Source organism: Cynara cardunculus, unplaced genomic scaffold (assembly GCF_001531365.2).
Source record: "Cynara cardunculus var. scolymus isolate 2C unplaced genomic scaffold, CcrdV1 Un_Scaffold_2413, whole genome shotgun sequence".
Lineage (NCBI taxonomy): Eukaryota > Viridiplantae > Streptophyta > Magnoliopsida > Asterales > Asteraceae > Cynara > Cynara cardunculus.
In genome coordinates this window covers 24234-40295 of record NW_020201083.1, presented here as the reverse complement: position 1 = coordinate 40295, position 16062 = coordinate 24234, and the positions used below count along the sequence as shown (strand labels likewise).

General features: G+C 37.3%; 1 protein-coding gene across 2 annotated transcripts; it reads right to left on the bottom strand.

The window, feature by feature from the left end:
* Positions 1-3367: 3367 nt before the first annotated feature.
* On the bottom strand, positions 3368-15800 carry LOC112503030 (serine/arginine-rich SC35-like splicing factor SCL28). 2 transcript variants are annotated; one of them, XM_025107087.1, is made up of 7 exons: positions 15565-15800; positions 14492-14569; positions 11862-12026; positions 11717-11775; positions 11452-11491; positions 5808-6119; positions 3368-3699 (listed from the first exon to the last, which is right to left on the bottom strand). In XM_025107087.1, exons 1-6 carry the CDS (start codon positions 15765-15767, stop codon positions 5816-5818), a joined length of 849 nt encoding a protein of 282 aa, XP_024962855.1. In that variant the 5' UTR covers positions 15768-15800; the 3' UTR covers positions 3368-3699; positions 5808-5815. The 2 variants fall into 2 exon arrangements, 1 of the variants encoding a protein (XP_024962855.1); XR_003067823.1 differs by lacking the exon at positions 3368-3699 and adding an exon at positions 6320-6588 and having other exon boundaries at positions 6050-6119.
* Between the last annotated feature and the right edge of the window lie 262 nt (positions 15801-16062).

Genomic DNA, 16062 nt, shown 5'->3' with positions numbered 1-16062 from the left:
GAATGGAACATTTTGTGTGTTGTCCCCTGTGCTTATAACTTGGATTGGGTGAGAGACTTCTACACAGAAGTTTCTGTCTCTAATAGCACAGAGTTAATGATTAAGAAAACCCCGGTCAGTTATTCAGTTGCTACAATCAATAGATTGCTGGGAATCAATCCCCCTGCCAATTCAAAATTTGATCAACTTATGCCAGGAACTTCAGAAAAGGAGCTTAAGTATATATTGAGCACCATTGCTCATAAAGGGTCCCAATGGTCATTCAAAGAAAAAACAAGAATTTTAAAAACCCAATGCCTAAAGCCGAGCAATTATTTTGTTTTACTTCATTAGGCATACCCTCCATCCAACAACTCATGACACCAACCTGTGTGTTATTCCCAGCCGGATCTACAAGAGTTTATAAGTAATAGTTTGTAGAAAATGGGGGAAAATACAAACACAACAACTTTCACTTTTAAAAAAACTTATATTGATAAAGAAGATCAATACAGATTTTTATAGATTGTTTGTGTTGATCCTCTTCTCTCAGTGATCTGATAATGATCCATTTTATCTATCGAAGTGTAGTATCACTATATTCAGCTTCAGCGATCATCACTAAGTCTGTTCAGTGATTGATGAACATGTATTGTAATTCGTTCAAGGACAATTATCCTTCAAGAAGACAAAACTCACACCACAGATCCTTCAACGATATCGAATATAGAAACTGAAAATAGAGACCAACAAATTTGTGATCTGAAGCAGTTTTCAGTGATAACAAGCTCTTCTACACAAGTGTGAAATCTACACAAGATTTAGCAAACACTATTGAGATCCCCAACGTCATTCCAGTGTTCAGCAATCAAATGAATCTTATTGAAGAAGATAGTTGTTTCTTGTCCATCTGCACATAAAGGAAAACCCCATACCTTTCAAAGTAAAGTACTCTATGGAGTCACTCAATTGTCTCCAAGAACTCTCCTACTTTATGAAAGAAGATTGTTCATATACGACTAAAAGACTGTATACTGCAACAAAGGATAAGCTTACCTTTTAAAGCTTGCCATGTGCTTTGTACCTTCTTAATTGCATATAATGCAATAGGTATAAATAGTCGAGTAGTTCTTTCTTCTGAGTCATCCTCTCTAACACATCCAAGCATATTTGCCTTGAAGATCTTGCCCAAGAAGATACTCCTCCGTCTATACTCTCTGTCTAAGAGAAAGACTTTCATTTTCACAAGTGAAGAGCACAATACTTCTTAACCTATTTATTGTAGCAAATCTTTTCTTTATTGATATATGTAATTTGTGTGTTATCTTTGATTGTTTATATATGTTTTTTTATCATATCTTTTCCGCAAATAATTTGTAAAAATCTGTATTGATCTTCTTTATCAATATAACTTTTTAAAAGTGAAAGTTGATGTGTTTGTATTCATCCCCCTGTCACTGACCTAAGCTGGGTCACTGCTAAGAAAGAAGAAATCATTGACTTTGATTGGAACAAAGTCTGGTGACTTGTCTCGCATCCATTTGACAAACTATGATAGGCACCAAGTGGGTTTATTGCAATAAGTTGGATGAACAAGGAATTGTGACCTGTAACAAGGCTCGTCTTGTTGCTCAGGAATACATGAAAGAAGAAGGAATCTACTACGATGAAACCTTCACACTAGTGGCTAGAGTTGAAGCTATTCGACTCTTCCTAACCTATGATGTCCATATGGACTTTAAAGTCTACCAAATGGATGTAAAGAGCGCTTTTATGAATGGAAAACTCCAAGAGAAAGTTTATGTTGAACAACCTCTAGGGTTTCTTGACCCAAAATATCATAATCATGTTTATCGATTTGATTAAGCTCTTTATGGGTTAAAACAGACCCCTTGTGCATGGTATGACACCCTTTCTTCATTTATCTTCTCTGCAAAATTTGTCCATGGAAAGATTGACCAGACCCTATTTCTGAGGAAAGTCAAGGGTCATATCATTCTAGACCAAATTTATGTCGATGATATTATATTTGGTTCCACTAATCCCTCTTTGTGTTTTCACTTTTCGAAATGCATAAAGAAAGAATATCAAATGAGTATGATGGAAAAACTGACTTACTTTCAAGGTCTTCAAATTAAGCAATCTGATAAAGGAATTTTTATCAATCAGAGTAAGTATGTTAAGGATATGTTGAAGAAATTTGACTTAACCAACAGTTCATCTATGTATTGATAAGATTTTGAAACACTTCAAGATGAAGGGTTCCAAGAGAGGATACTTGCCAATGGTACATGGTATACAATTGAGCAAGACTTGCTGTCCTAGTACAAAACAGGACATGAATCTTATGATGGGTGTTCCTTATGCTTCGGCCATATGTTCTCATGTATGCCATGTTGTGTACTTGACAGAAAGTCTCTAAGCATGACAAGCAGATATAAGTAAAAAACAGGTGATGCTCACTAGGTAGAAGTAAAAAACATCTTAAAGTATCCGAGAAGAACTAAGGATTTGTTTCTATTGTATGGCGGTTAGGAATAAGATCTATGTATCCAAGGGTATACATATGCTAGTTTTCAAACAGACCATGATGACTTTAAATCGCAGTAGGTATACCTTTTTGTGTTAAATGGTGGTGTTATGAGTTGGATGAGCTACAAGAATAGTACGATAGCAGATCCAACTACATAATAAGGTATATTGCAGCATCGGATGCCACAAAGGAAGCTATTTGGATGAAGAACTTCATCTCAAACTTAGGAGTGGTTCCTAGCATATGTGAACGTGTCGATATCGACTATAACAATGAGGGTGCCATTACTCAGGCGAAAGAAAAAAGGTAACATCAACGCTCCAAGCATATTCTAAGACGATATCACCTAATTCGAGAGATTATTGATTGACGTGACATGAAGATATGAAAGGTTTAATTAGAAGTGCAATAGGCTTGAGGTTTTGCAATACATGGGAAAAGTTTTTTCCACGGATGGAAAGAAAGTGTTCATTAATTAATAATGATAGGTTTGGAAAAAACTTGGCGTCATACGTAAAATCCCCTACAAGCTTACTGAAGTAGTCACTTTTTATATCATTAAGCCACTATCAAACAGTCGTATAGGTACCAAATAAGTTGCGAGTCTTGTTAAACTCACTAAGTTGCTAATAAATAGACCCTTAAGAGTTCTTTATACTTGGGACTTGGGTTTTGGCTTGGACTTTCTGTCGAATTCTTCCTTTTCTGGCCATTGACAAAGTTGGCGACAATTATTAAAAGGGGAGGAGACGGTCGGAATAGAAAAGTGTGGGTGAAGATATCAACGGTAATCACACTTGTACACAAGCTTCATATACTTGTATGTTCAACTCTTTAAATAATAATATAAAAAAGAGACGATTACCAAAATCAGCATTCCAAATGTTGGATCTTGTAGAGTTTCCACTAAACCTTATGAACCAAAAGCTTTAAAAACAAAACCATGTAATTTACTCATACTAATAATAAAGCAGTATTAGAGTTCTGATCCAGGGTGCATTTAATAAAGCATGAACTTGAAAACTAGCTTTTCCCCCAATGGCCGTATAAGCAAAAGTAACACAGGAAGTTGTAACATTACAATTCCAAGGCATATAGACGTTTTGATTATATCAAAAGACCAGACCAGGACTTAAACCACGACCATCGAATGGGAAATTTTGATCAAAACCGCACCCGCCATTCAGCTGCAAACGAAAGTGAAACAAATGATCAGGATCCACACTCGGAATAAATTTAGTCATGATCCTAGTTGTAAAGCACCTATGTCAACTGGTCCCATAAAATGTGTGATCAATAACATTTTAGGTAGGTCAACTGGTAAAACCTTGGATTTGTTCCCCAGTAGTTGCGGGTTCAAATCCCCTTAGGGACACTGGAGGTTCGTGTGGCTGTTAACTTTGGGGTCCTACATGATTAGTTGAGGCACTTGCAAGTTGGCTCAAAACCATGGTTATCAATAAAAGAAGTGTGGTCATATGCAACACCAGATCAATGGTGGTGGACAATTTTGGCAAAATTTACAAAATGATTACAAAAATTTCCAAATTTTTCAACATAACTAACGCTGACAAGATGTCTAATAAAACAAGTATCAAAAGGGGTAAAAACATGACCATGCTCATTAGTAGGGCTACACAAAAACCCAAACAACCTGAACAACTCAACCTAAAACCACCTGATGACTAACCGAGCTGTAAAAAACTTAAACCGTAGGTAATGGGTTAGAATTGGGTTACGGTCATTTGAACCTAACCCAACTTGATACCCTTCTTTTCCTTGGATCTAATAGATTGTTAAATCCCTTCTTAATTATCTTCTTTATGTTCAGTATATGTGATCATATATATGTAAATCAAGAAAAGTAGTTACATGTGATCTACTTAAGGAGTACGGATAAGCTATACCAATTAATATATGAATAAATGAATTACGAGTAGAGAAAACGCCATATTCAAGGTAATAAACATATTTTGATGTACCAAAGTCTCAACCCGACCAACCCAACCCAACCCAACCCACATCGTTTGGTTGGGTTGGGTCAAATTGAATTTTTCAAACCAGAAACATTAGATTGGGTTGTTCAAATGCCTTCAACTTGATCAACCCACCCCGTGTTTACCCCTATTCATTAGTACAAAATGGGTCGATATGGCTCCGACTACACCGAGGTGCATCTCTAAGATCCATCCTCGGAGTTTCTTTTTGTTTCATTTAATGATATAAGAACGAGTCATGAAGGAATAGTAAAGGTATCATGTGACTAGAAGAATGAGCTCAATTCATCCATAGTTGCCTTCCCAACCCTTGTAAATGTAACAAGGCTGTTGCCTACAATCATCACTATCTTTCATTTTCATGCAAATGGCAAGACTAGTAGATACATGCCTAGATCACAAAGTTGTGTGGCACACCCTCCTCCATTATACAGGTTGAGACAAGCTATATACCTATGTAAGGTTTTATGAAGTAACAAAAAGTATGGACCTAATGCCTAGATTTACTGAATACATACGTGAGTCTTAAAGTAAACACTTATCGCCTCTTACCGGGTAACTAAACACTTGTTTCCTCTTACAAGGGTCGTAAGAGATGGTCTTTACCAACAATCTTACTATGTCATTTTGCTAACCAAGAATCTTACCGTGTGAGTGTAGTGCCTGTTAGTCGGTTAATGCTTACCAAGTACAAGACGCTTATACTATGTTATTTTGATGACCGAGAATTTTACCCAACAAGGTGAGGGGATGACTCGTATTAGGTAAACGCTTACCGAGTTTGTGTTTGTAAACGGCCCCTTAATTTTTCCTACTCTTACTGAATGTCGGTCTTTGTTTTTTTTTACTGTCGCTCCATCTCTCATGTGTCCGTCCATCCTTTTGTGCTGCCGCGTGTTTGCACACACACTTGTGTTTTTATGCTACTTTTCTCGCTTGTCTCTTTGTATCTTTTTTTTATTTGCAAACCAGAGGTCTTCATAGATACCACCTCTCTACCCTTTGGGTAGAATCAAGGTTTACATACATCCTACCCACATACCCTACCTTGCGTTGGATATACCGGATAAGATTCATTTGGTTTGGTTTTTATTAATGGGCAGCAAAACAGAAATAACTCAGCCTGGTTAACTAGAACAGAGAAATTGGGCCAAATAGAGGTGATTTTCTTATGAAAATAGACTAGTATTTAGCAAGACTTAATACTGTAGCAAGTAAAAAATGGCAAAAGAAAGCAAACATTATGAAGAAGTTTATAACATTTGTTTTGTTAAACAGCTCAAAATAAAAAGAAATACCTGAAAGATCATGATCGAGTATGGGTTCCTGACTGATAAGGTGGGGATGGAGATAAGGACCTTGATGAAGGGCCCTCATTTGCAACTGCAGACTTCCAGTCCCCTGTGGCTCGTTTATCATGAGGACTACGCTTACTTTCCTGAAAACGAGGATTGCCATCCCTCGGATCCATCAGGCCCCTGCCATTTCTCCCAGGACTTCTAGAGTAATGTCTAGATTTTAACGTTCTAGCATCATGAGGTGATCGAGAGCGTGAAATAGATCTCGAGCGTGATGGTAGAAAGTGATCCCTGGGTTTATGATCCCGATCGCTGCACGTAATGCCACATCATTGACTTAGCTTCACTAACCAAAGCATGATATAAAGAACAAATTTTCACTAATTGCGACTGAAATTAGAATCTAAAGTACTTGGAAGAACAGCTGAAAGAAACATCAAAAAGAAACTCTACATGCAGGTAAAGTGGTTCGGCATAAATCACATACAAATATTGTGCGGGAGAACCTTTACCTGACCAGTTGCAAAAAAAATCGATCATTATAGATTAACTTTTGTTCCAAAAGCAGTTTGACTTATGCTTTACAACCAATTTGTCAGCTTCAATAAACTGCAAAGCTTTTGCTGTATCATCTCTCTAGATTCCGAACATTACTTTTATGTGGTGGGGACTGGTGAATAATATTGATATCCGGTCAAGCAGACCCTTCTATCTTTAGCAATACATGACCGATAAACTTCCATTCTCTTGGGCCCACTTTAATCTTTAGATTCTTTCTCGACTGTTGGTATGCAAAGCAATATATTAAACTTTAAAATGAACATCATAAAAGATAAAAAGATGGCACTGAAAAAGAAGTATGGACTCGTTGCTAACATATGGAATCTCACAGTACAATTGCGAAAACCAAGATAGTCCATTCTCCAACGAGAGTCCATAAACACTAGAGCCCGAAGGATATCAAAATTTAATGCAACTATATATTTAAGTCATATGATTCAAGATATATAATGGTACAAGAACCTGGGAACTCCATGGTATTCTTTCTATGTTATCTTTCTAACGCATGCATTTGTTGCTATTTCCTCTCAATTATGACACCGACATCCGAATCACCACACATTATTCATTAGCAACCTAAAAGAAATCGGTGAATATGGCCAACAAACTATTCACATCATACTATCATATGACCTTGGTATATGTTGTATCGGTTGGTTGAAATTTTTTTTGTACTAACCATAGAAAATTAGGAATTACTTTTTTTGTTATTTTTACCAAGCACAGGTTTAGCTAGAATTGTAAGAAAAAAGAGAAGTACTTTGAATTGTATGAAAGTTAAAAAGTTGGGTAAGGTCATGGCATTGTAGCCCTCTAATTTATCATAGTTTGGACTTTTGAATCACTAACAATCCATATACCAATAAGTAAGTTAAGCCCAAATGAATGAAGGTGAATCTGTTGTCAAGCCTAAGTGGAAATTACTGCAAATTCAACAAACACTTCGTTACCCAACTTAATCCTTATTATTTGGCCCCTACTTAAAAACCTTATTCCATGGTACTTGCTAGCTATCCTCCCCAGCACCAGGGACCTCTATAACCGTCATATAAATATCATATCAAATATAGCTACTTATCTTTTGTTTCTGTTTCAACTTTTGGCTCTTTTTGACTCCTCGACTCAAGCATCCCCAATCTCCGACATCCAGACCCAACTTACCAGGGACCAGTGTCTTATCTCAGATGATATAGGTTAGAACATTTTTTATTATTCATTTTTACTATCATTTCTTACAACTTAAAAGAGCACTTTGCCTATCTAGCATGTACCCCACAAGAGTTTTGATCAAACCAAAATCAAGTTAAAGATCAGTGGGACCAATTGATGACCTCACCTCATAAACCATGTCCACTCGAAGTTAAGACTTCTGCAAGACCCATATAATCACACAAATCTAACATTTAGGTTGGGTTTGTAGCATCCTCTGCACAACAGATCTTATGTGAACTGAGTGCTTCGTATTTTATCATTGTCAATTAATTACAAAAAATGTTTGTATTCCTTTAGGTTTGTTGTCTGTTTCAGCTTTGATGCTTCAAGCTTGCTGTGCTCCAATTATAGCCTTTTAAGTCTGGTCCAATCCATCTGACATTGAACAAATGATGCCTGCTACAGAGGAAAACATAAACTAAATACCACTATAGCTTACATAAGCATGTAGGAGGATGCCCAATGCATAAGATGCTTCATATGGGTTGGACAAAAAGATGCCAAGACAAGAACCACCAGACATCTTATGTTCATATATATTCACAATTGTTTGTCATGCATAAAAGGGAAGGAAGTGGTATGGCTTAGCCACAATAATATAGAATGTGGCTTGTAACGATAATTGTCTGGTTCAGATAAAAATGAACATATCCCTTGCTTGTGCTCCATTGCCTTGACAATCTCATGCATCCTCATGTGGCCTAATTTCCCATCCTTGAGTTGTTCATGTTGATGTACAGAGATTTGAGACCAATGCATCCATGAGTTCATTTGTAACCTTGGCTTAAAAATGCGCGCATAATGCGCTTCGATGTGTGATGCGTTCCGATGCGTTGGAGGTAACGCATCAGAGGGGCTGATGTGAAGCGATTCCATGATGCTCTCTGATGCGGTCGCATCACCTATGCATCACACGATGCGTGCATCGGCGCATCCAGTATGTTTCATGTTTGGGCTTCTTTTTCATTCTTTAGAGCTTTTTAGTTGGGCTTTTTGTAGATTAAAATAGAACATAATAACGACCTGATAAAATAGAAGCCACTCTCAAGTCTCAAATCGCATATCAGATTAAGAACATATACGTGAGTTGTGACCTAATAGAATAGAAGCAGAAGTCGCAACCTGAAATAGAAGAAACAGTTGACAGCCAGAAATAGAAGATCGCATATCAGAATGTCGGAACCTATTGCGAGTTCAAATTCAAACACTACATCAGGTGACCCTGGTAGCAAATATGGAACTCAAGATCCTAAATCTAGGAACAATTTTACTTGCCACCTTTGTGGTAAAGTAGTCAAGGGTGGTGTATATCGTTTAAAATGGCATTTTATTGGAGGTCTTTCGGCTGTTACTAATTGTCCAAATTGTCCACAACATGTAAAAGAAGAAAATAAGTCTTATATGCAGAAAAAAAAAAAGTAGCGAAGGTGGAGAATTTAATGAACTCAAGTGTGCATTTTGATGATTATGATCTTGGTGAAGAGGACAATGACCGTGTTGAAATAGAAGGTGGTAGTAGTAAGGTGCCCCCATGAAAAAGACCGAGACAAGATGGAGACTCCTCATTTCACTAGAGCATCAAGAGGGAGAGTAAATGATGATGGGTCGAGTCCATCAAGAACTAGAAGTGCTAGAGGAAAAGGACATGTTCTTCAGGATGAAGATGATGAAGTTGAGGTGGAAGCAGATATTGGAGGGTTTGATAATGATGAGGGAGATGAACCCGTGTTGGGGTTTGATGATGCTGATCTTGGGGAATATTAGTTGGTCACTTGGTCATTTAGTTTAGGGATTGGGGATTATTAGACATTTACTTGTGTTCTTCATGGTAGTAGTTTGTGGGTTTTGTTATTCCGATTCAAGAACTTTTTAAGATTCAAATGCCACTTTTTGAACTACTTTATGATATAAATGAAGTATTTTGATAGGTAAGTATTTTTAAGATAAAAATTGATATGTAGAATTAATTTATAAGTATTTTTTGAATATCGGGCGCATCACATGCGTGATGCGAGCGCATCCGCATCACGCATCGGCTTCCGGGACCCTTACCGCCTCGGACCGCATCGCGCTTTTTAAAACCAAGTTTGTAACGATCAAACTTGGGAAGGCCCGACTTACTTGCCACTTATATCCTCTCGTAATCTTCTCCACACTAGTGCTTTTTACTCTTTGCTTTTTAAATTTTATGGTTTTTATGGTCAATTCCTTAATCTCCATATAGCAAATAATGATCATGGAAACTCAGTCTCCCCTTTCCCAGGGTCTGTACATGTTTATTGACTATAGTACATATTTCTTTTTGAGTTTTTTATTGTTCAAGTGTGATTGGGGGATGATCAGTAGAGAGAAGGTAGAGATTCCAGCTGAAGGCTATGATTTTATCGGAGCACTATATTTATATTGACAGATTTCAAGACTGCAAAACTGCAAGAAGCCTACATCTCAAGTTTACCCAGCAGCTAATAACATTATCAAGTAGAGGAATACATTAAAAGAATCTGATAGTGACGGAATCCTAAGATTTTATTGGAACATTTACATTTTATACTAACGGATTTCAACACTGCAAAATTGCAAAACATCTCAAGTGTAATCCAGCACCTAAGAAGAACACATTACCAAATAGGGCGGAGACATAATCGAAAACATCTGATGGTGAGGGAATGCTATAGAGGATAGAATTGTTTTCTTTAAGTTTGAAACCGAAATTACATTGACATGAATTGTAATAATCAGGTAACTACCATACAACAATACACAAAGCAAGAGTGCAAGAGGAACACACCCCTAAAGCACCTTTAAAGAAGATCATCAGGACTTTCCAACCCAACAAAGCCCTCAGCCTGAGGACACCTACTCTGTGGGCACATTGCAAAAACCCAGGTTTTCTATCAACAGACCACAATATATTACTGGTGATTCACAGTCCGACCAATTTTATATGTGGCATATTGAGCATAATAGATACGTACACTCAGCGTAGGAGTGCTTCACCACAAACTTAAAAGTGTCCAGCTTCTACTTTTAAGAGTCAAATGGATTAGTTTCCAACATAAGATTTATAAGATCGTGTTGTCCGTAGATCAAGAACTGACAACTGCATCCGAAACAAAACATTTTCACCATGCAACAACATCAATGGCAATCTCGAATTTGAAAAATACTACATCCAATTTTCAAAACAAGAAGAGGACTGTACTTATGAGTTGGAGAAATATTATCTAGCGTATCTTGTTTATTTTATGTCTCTGCCCATGGGACCATCCTATACATGTATATTTCCCTTGATGATGATACAACACTTCTGCTCGAAGCATTGTGTATCAAACATCTTGCTCGGTAAGGAATCAATAGCCACCAAGCTGAATTAGTTTCCCTTTACAGGATCCTACATGATAAAGGACTCCAGTTTCCTCGACTTTTTTCAAATATTGCTCAAATTTACCTTTGCATCGTACATTTAACAAGCATGGGGTGGACCCCTAACAAAATGCATGAAGTCAAAGTTGGTTAATTAAACAATAAAGAACATGCAAAAATGAGTTAATCATGAGATATTGTTGACTATCTGCACATATTTCACTTTCAAGTACGAACTCTTTTCCAAATGAAGGAGATGCAAGAACTTAAGTTGAAGTTAACTTTTTATCTTTAGCTTCCATGTTAACAAAGACTCCTCTCATGAAACTAATCACCCCATTAACAGACATGAAATTACTATACAAAAAGAGAGTGCAGATATGGAGAACATATTTAAAGAAAACATTCCTAATTCTACATTCTAGGCATTTAACAACTGACCAGCTAAGAAATCACCAAAATGATGCACATTGGAAAAAGAGTTGAAGATTTAGAACATGATCCTGACCTGAACTCACGCCTCGCAGGTGATACAGAGCGTGAATATGCTGTTTTGGAAGAAAAGAAAAAATATATATATCAAGACCACAGAAAATCAGCAGCAATGAAAAAAAGTGAAGTTAGCAAAGTAAGATTATCTAACTTTATAGTCCTGGACTACACAAGGAAAAAGACATCCCCAAAAATTGTGATGTCCAACATATCCCATATAAAACTAATTTTCTCTAAATGGAATGTAGTATCAATGCCAAAAGTTTTGAGGTGAAACTAACAGCGACGTCTAGAAAACCTAGGCGGGCTCCGCCTACCAGAGCCTCCTCCATGACGCCCACTACAAAGAGAAACAGAAGTGTTCAGACCAGGTCATTAAACAGAGCACAACCAAGATAAAAAGATTGGAACAATGAGTAGTATCACCTTGTTTGACTAGTTGTTCTCATCTCCCGTGGTGTTTTTCTATTTTCTTCAGCATAAACAATGGCTATCTCACGGCCACCAATGACACAATGATTTAACTGATGTTTAGCTTCAGCTGCATCTTCAGCATTACGGAACTTTACAAAACCAAAGCCACGTGGCTCACTGCAATTATCAAGAACATAATATATGATAGTAGCTCTAATAAACTACTTGCAGGTCTTTCTTTCATTTTGAAGTGTGTCATTTTCCATAGAATGGGGGAACATGAGCAGGGTGACACACTAACAGATCAAGTAAACAACAGCCACAGTAAAAATATTGTTAAACAAGAGCAACCATAACAGAGTTCGCATGTTACATCTACAATGACAGTATTCGGCTTTAAATATCAATTCTTGCAACAGTTAAGTACTCAAACTACATGCATTACAAACATACACTGATATTCTGACACATAAGAAGAAAAAACATAAAAGAAACTATAAACTACATTTTAGTATTTCTCTGTTTTAAATGCTTCAAGTTTATGCATATTTCAGCATGTCATTTTCCATAGAATGGGGAAGATGAGCACGGTGATACACTAACAGATCAGGTAAAAGACAACCACAGTAAAATATTGTTAAATATGTCATGCATGCATCTAGATGACCAAGCCCATTCCTAAGTGATATCTAGCATAGTTAAGAAAGAGTAGTTTGGGTACTTCTTAGAATAAATAATTAGTATAAACAGGGAGGCTGTAGGAGGAGAGGCATGCAGAAAATTAGTGGGTTCTATATGGGAGAGTTCTAGCCTCTCGAATGCTAGTTTGTTCTTAGTTTTCCTTGTTAATTGAAGCATCTTACAGTGTCCTTATCACTTGGTTTCTATTTCAATTGTTCAATCGATTCGGTTCATAACAAATTGGTATCAGAGCAGTCCGAATCCATGGCTCTTGATACGAGTTCCTGGGAGTTGATTCTACAAAGAAAAAGGTGATCGGAATACAATCCATCATTTCCGATTTCTATCAACAGCTCCAAGATCCGATTACGATTTTCAATCATTCCTCAATCAGAAGCTAACAGAGATGGTGATAGAAAATGTCCAATTTCATGCTATTCTTCATGAAGAGATAGGTAACACTCTATCCAAAACAGGCCTCTACATCGTTCCCCCACCAACAAAGAGTGCATCTAGAGGTTTCTTCTCCAATCGTGAAGAGGTTGTCTAGGGGCATATTCCTGTTCAACAATGACAACCTCATGGTTACAAAGATGATTGGAATCGAGGGTGGAAAAGAAAATAAGAAGGGATCGACATATTTCCACAAGCTCCATGCCTCCAACTAAGAAGTATGACCCACTGTTGGCTGTCAATGGTACATGCTTCCATTGACTGTAATAAGCAGCCAGCAACCATGTACCCAAGAAATAAAACGCACATAGAGAAGGCAGCAAGCAAGTGAATCATAATAATGCTATACCTTCAGCGATCTACATAAACAAAATCTCAACAGATAGCTGAAAAACAGCTCTAGAACAAATTATGATGATTTTAACAGTAGTATCTGACCACAAGGAGATTGTCACCTATTTCCAGATCAAGAACTCCCGCGTCCATATGATCAGATCAAAAATCAAGTACTCTACCGTATCATGCCACCCAAATCTCACTTGATGTCATGGTGGAATTATTAGACTAGAAGTGGATTCCAGTTTAAGGCTTTAGGACCTCCCTCAGTTGCATAATCCTATTCCACTGTATTTTAGATGTTTAAGTCTGAAATTCAAGAACTTTGCTCTACACATCTTAGGTGGTACCAGCAGCTTCTCATAAACAGAAGGTACATTTCTATATTTTGATGTTTTTATAATTTACGACGAAAAACCCCAAAAAAGTTTAGAATAACCATCCCTTTTATGAAAGATTTCAAATTGAACATTCTTAATCTGTAGATAACAAAGGTTAGCCAATACATTATGGCTTTTAGCGAGTCAAAGTACAAATGGTGTCAAAGGTAGAATTTTTGAGGAATTAGCAGATGTTTATTTTACTACATACCTGCCAAAAAAGATTCTAGTTTACAAGTTGAAAGATATTTTAGAGTAGGGCATCAGAAGGGTCTGTTCAAAGTGTGCACTAAAAACCAGTCAAATGCTCTAGCAAACTACCAAAAACATAAAATAAGAACCAGACAGACTAGTATGCATCAGGCAGACTTGTGGACAAGCAAAGTTATGTTGTCAGTTTGATCATGTTAGAGCATCAGACAGACTTGTTGAGAGTAGTATGCATCAGACAGACTTGCGGACGAGCAAAGTTATGTTATGCTGTCAGACTAGTACGCATCAGACGGACTTGTAGACGAGCAAAGTTATGTGGACGAAGTGTAAAATTCAATTGGAGAAATCTTGAATCTTTAGCTCTTCCTAACCACAGTCAACTGCACATTTGGTATACATTGACTATGCGAATATGAATTGAAACCCATTCTATACCATACAAACACCATGAGAAGCACTATGAAACACATCAAAATAGTAACATAAACCATCAAGCCAATCAAAGAAGATGGGACTTTTCTTACTTGTTAGAGAAAAACAAGAGATAAAAACGGGCGATTTGACTATTAGAAATCATACCCGGTATAGTAGTTCTTGGGAAGATAGACATCCTTCACCGGTCCAAAACGTTCAAAAGGGATCCTAAGATCTTCTGGCCTGCTCAGACAAATTTATTAGCATAACATATTTCCAAATTAACAATCTATAGGAATGCTAGAGTATGAAATACAAAATAATAATGGTCATAAATGAAAACAGGAATAAGTGAATAGCAAATCAAAATCTTATGGTGAAATAGACTTGAGGTACGAAAAACCAATTCATGTCCAACTGCCTAAGCATCAGTGACTGATTAAAATTGGGTTCTAAGTTTCTGAACTTGTCAATGTCACACTCAGAATTCAACAACCTTCTGCTTCATTAGTTTCCAAGGTCTGCAATAAGCTTCAAGAAACAGTAGCACTTGCCAGCCAGAGATTGTGAAATCGACAAAGAGGCATTGAAGTTTTCCTGGGTTTGCCAAGTTAACCAAGAAGAAATCTGATGAGATAAAAATCAACTAACTAGCTTCTATGCCAAATAATGTGGACAACGACCTTTTTATAACAACATGCCACAAAACTAAGCAACTTTTGGACTACCTAGTTATCTGAAACAGGGTGTTGTGCAATGGATTTGGAATGAAACACGTACAAGAGCATCCCCTCAGGGCAGAAATTGTAGTCAACTAAGATATTCTCCACCAAACAACTTGTCATGGAAAGCAGGTAACCTAACATCCCCTCGATTAACCTATACATAACTAGTCTGGCACGATAATGCCCATTGTTGTTTGTTCTTATTATTTTCATAACATCTTTTTGCAATGTCCGGTTTCAAATTACAGCAAGTTATGCATTATATTTTATATTTTATCAAAAAAGTAGGATGCCAAAATCAAATTGTTCGAGAATGCATAGTATCTCCAAAGCGTAATATTGCGATAGCATGGCAGCAATAGGGTTAGGAAAAAATCCTTGTTACGCTTCTCGAACAAGACCACACCCTAATAACCCTTACCGGTTGCTCTACGACCATATAACCAATTGCTGAACTGCTTAAATTAGTTTCGGTCATAAATTCAGGCAAGGTCAATGGAAAGATAAGTTAACCTAGAATCGAGAGAAATATTGCGCACGAGCAGGCCGGATGGAGCAGGGGACCGGCGGCGTTGAGGGTTAGAACGACGGTCTCGAAAGTCATCATAACGACGGTCTCGAGGGTCATCGTAACGACGGCGCGATGATGGCGGTGGTGTTAGACTGCGGCGAGGACTGTAACTTCTGCTTCGGCCAGACCTGCTGAATCTTCCCATTGTTTGGTTAGGATGATTGTTTGACGACCCAATGCCCTAAATAACTCGGAGGAGATTCAACCATGGCGGAGGGATTTAACGGGTAGAAAAACTGGGGCCGGTTGAGTGGTTCGGGTCACCGTCAAATCCCGGTCCAAAAACATGGTCTAGGATGGTGCGGGACAAAAGAAGTTTTTTTGTTTTTGTGTTTCACTTATTCGATGCAACAACAGGCAATTGGTGAGACAAAAATTAAAAAATCATTGATTTATTCTTATTTTATATATAACCTAACTATGATTATTTGTTTTAATGG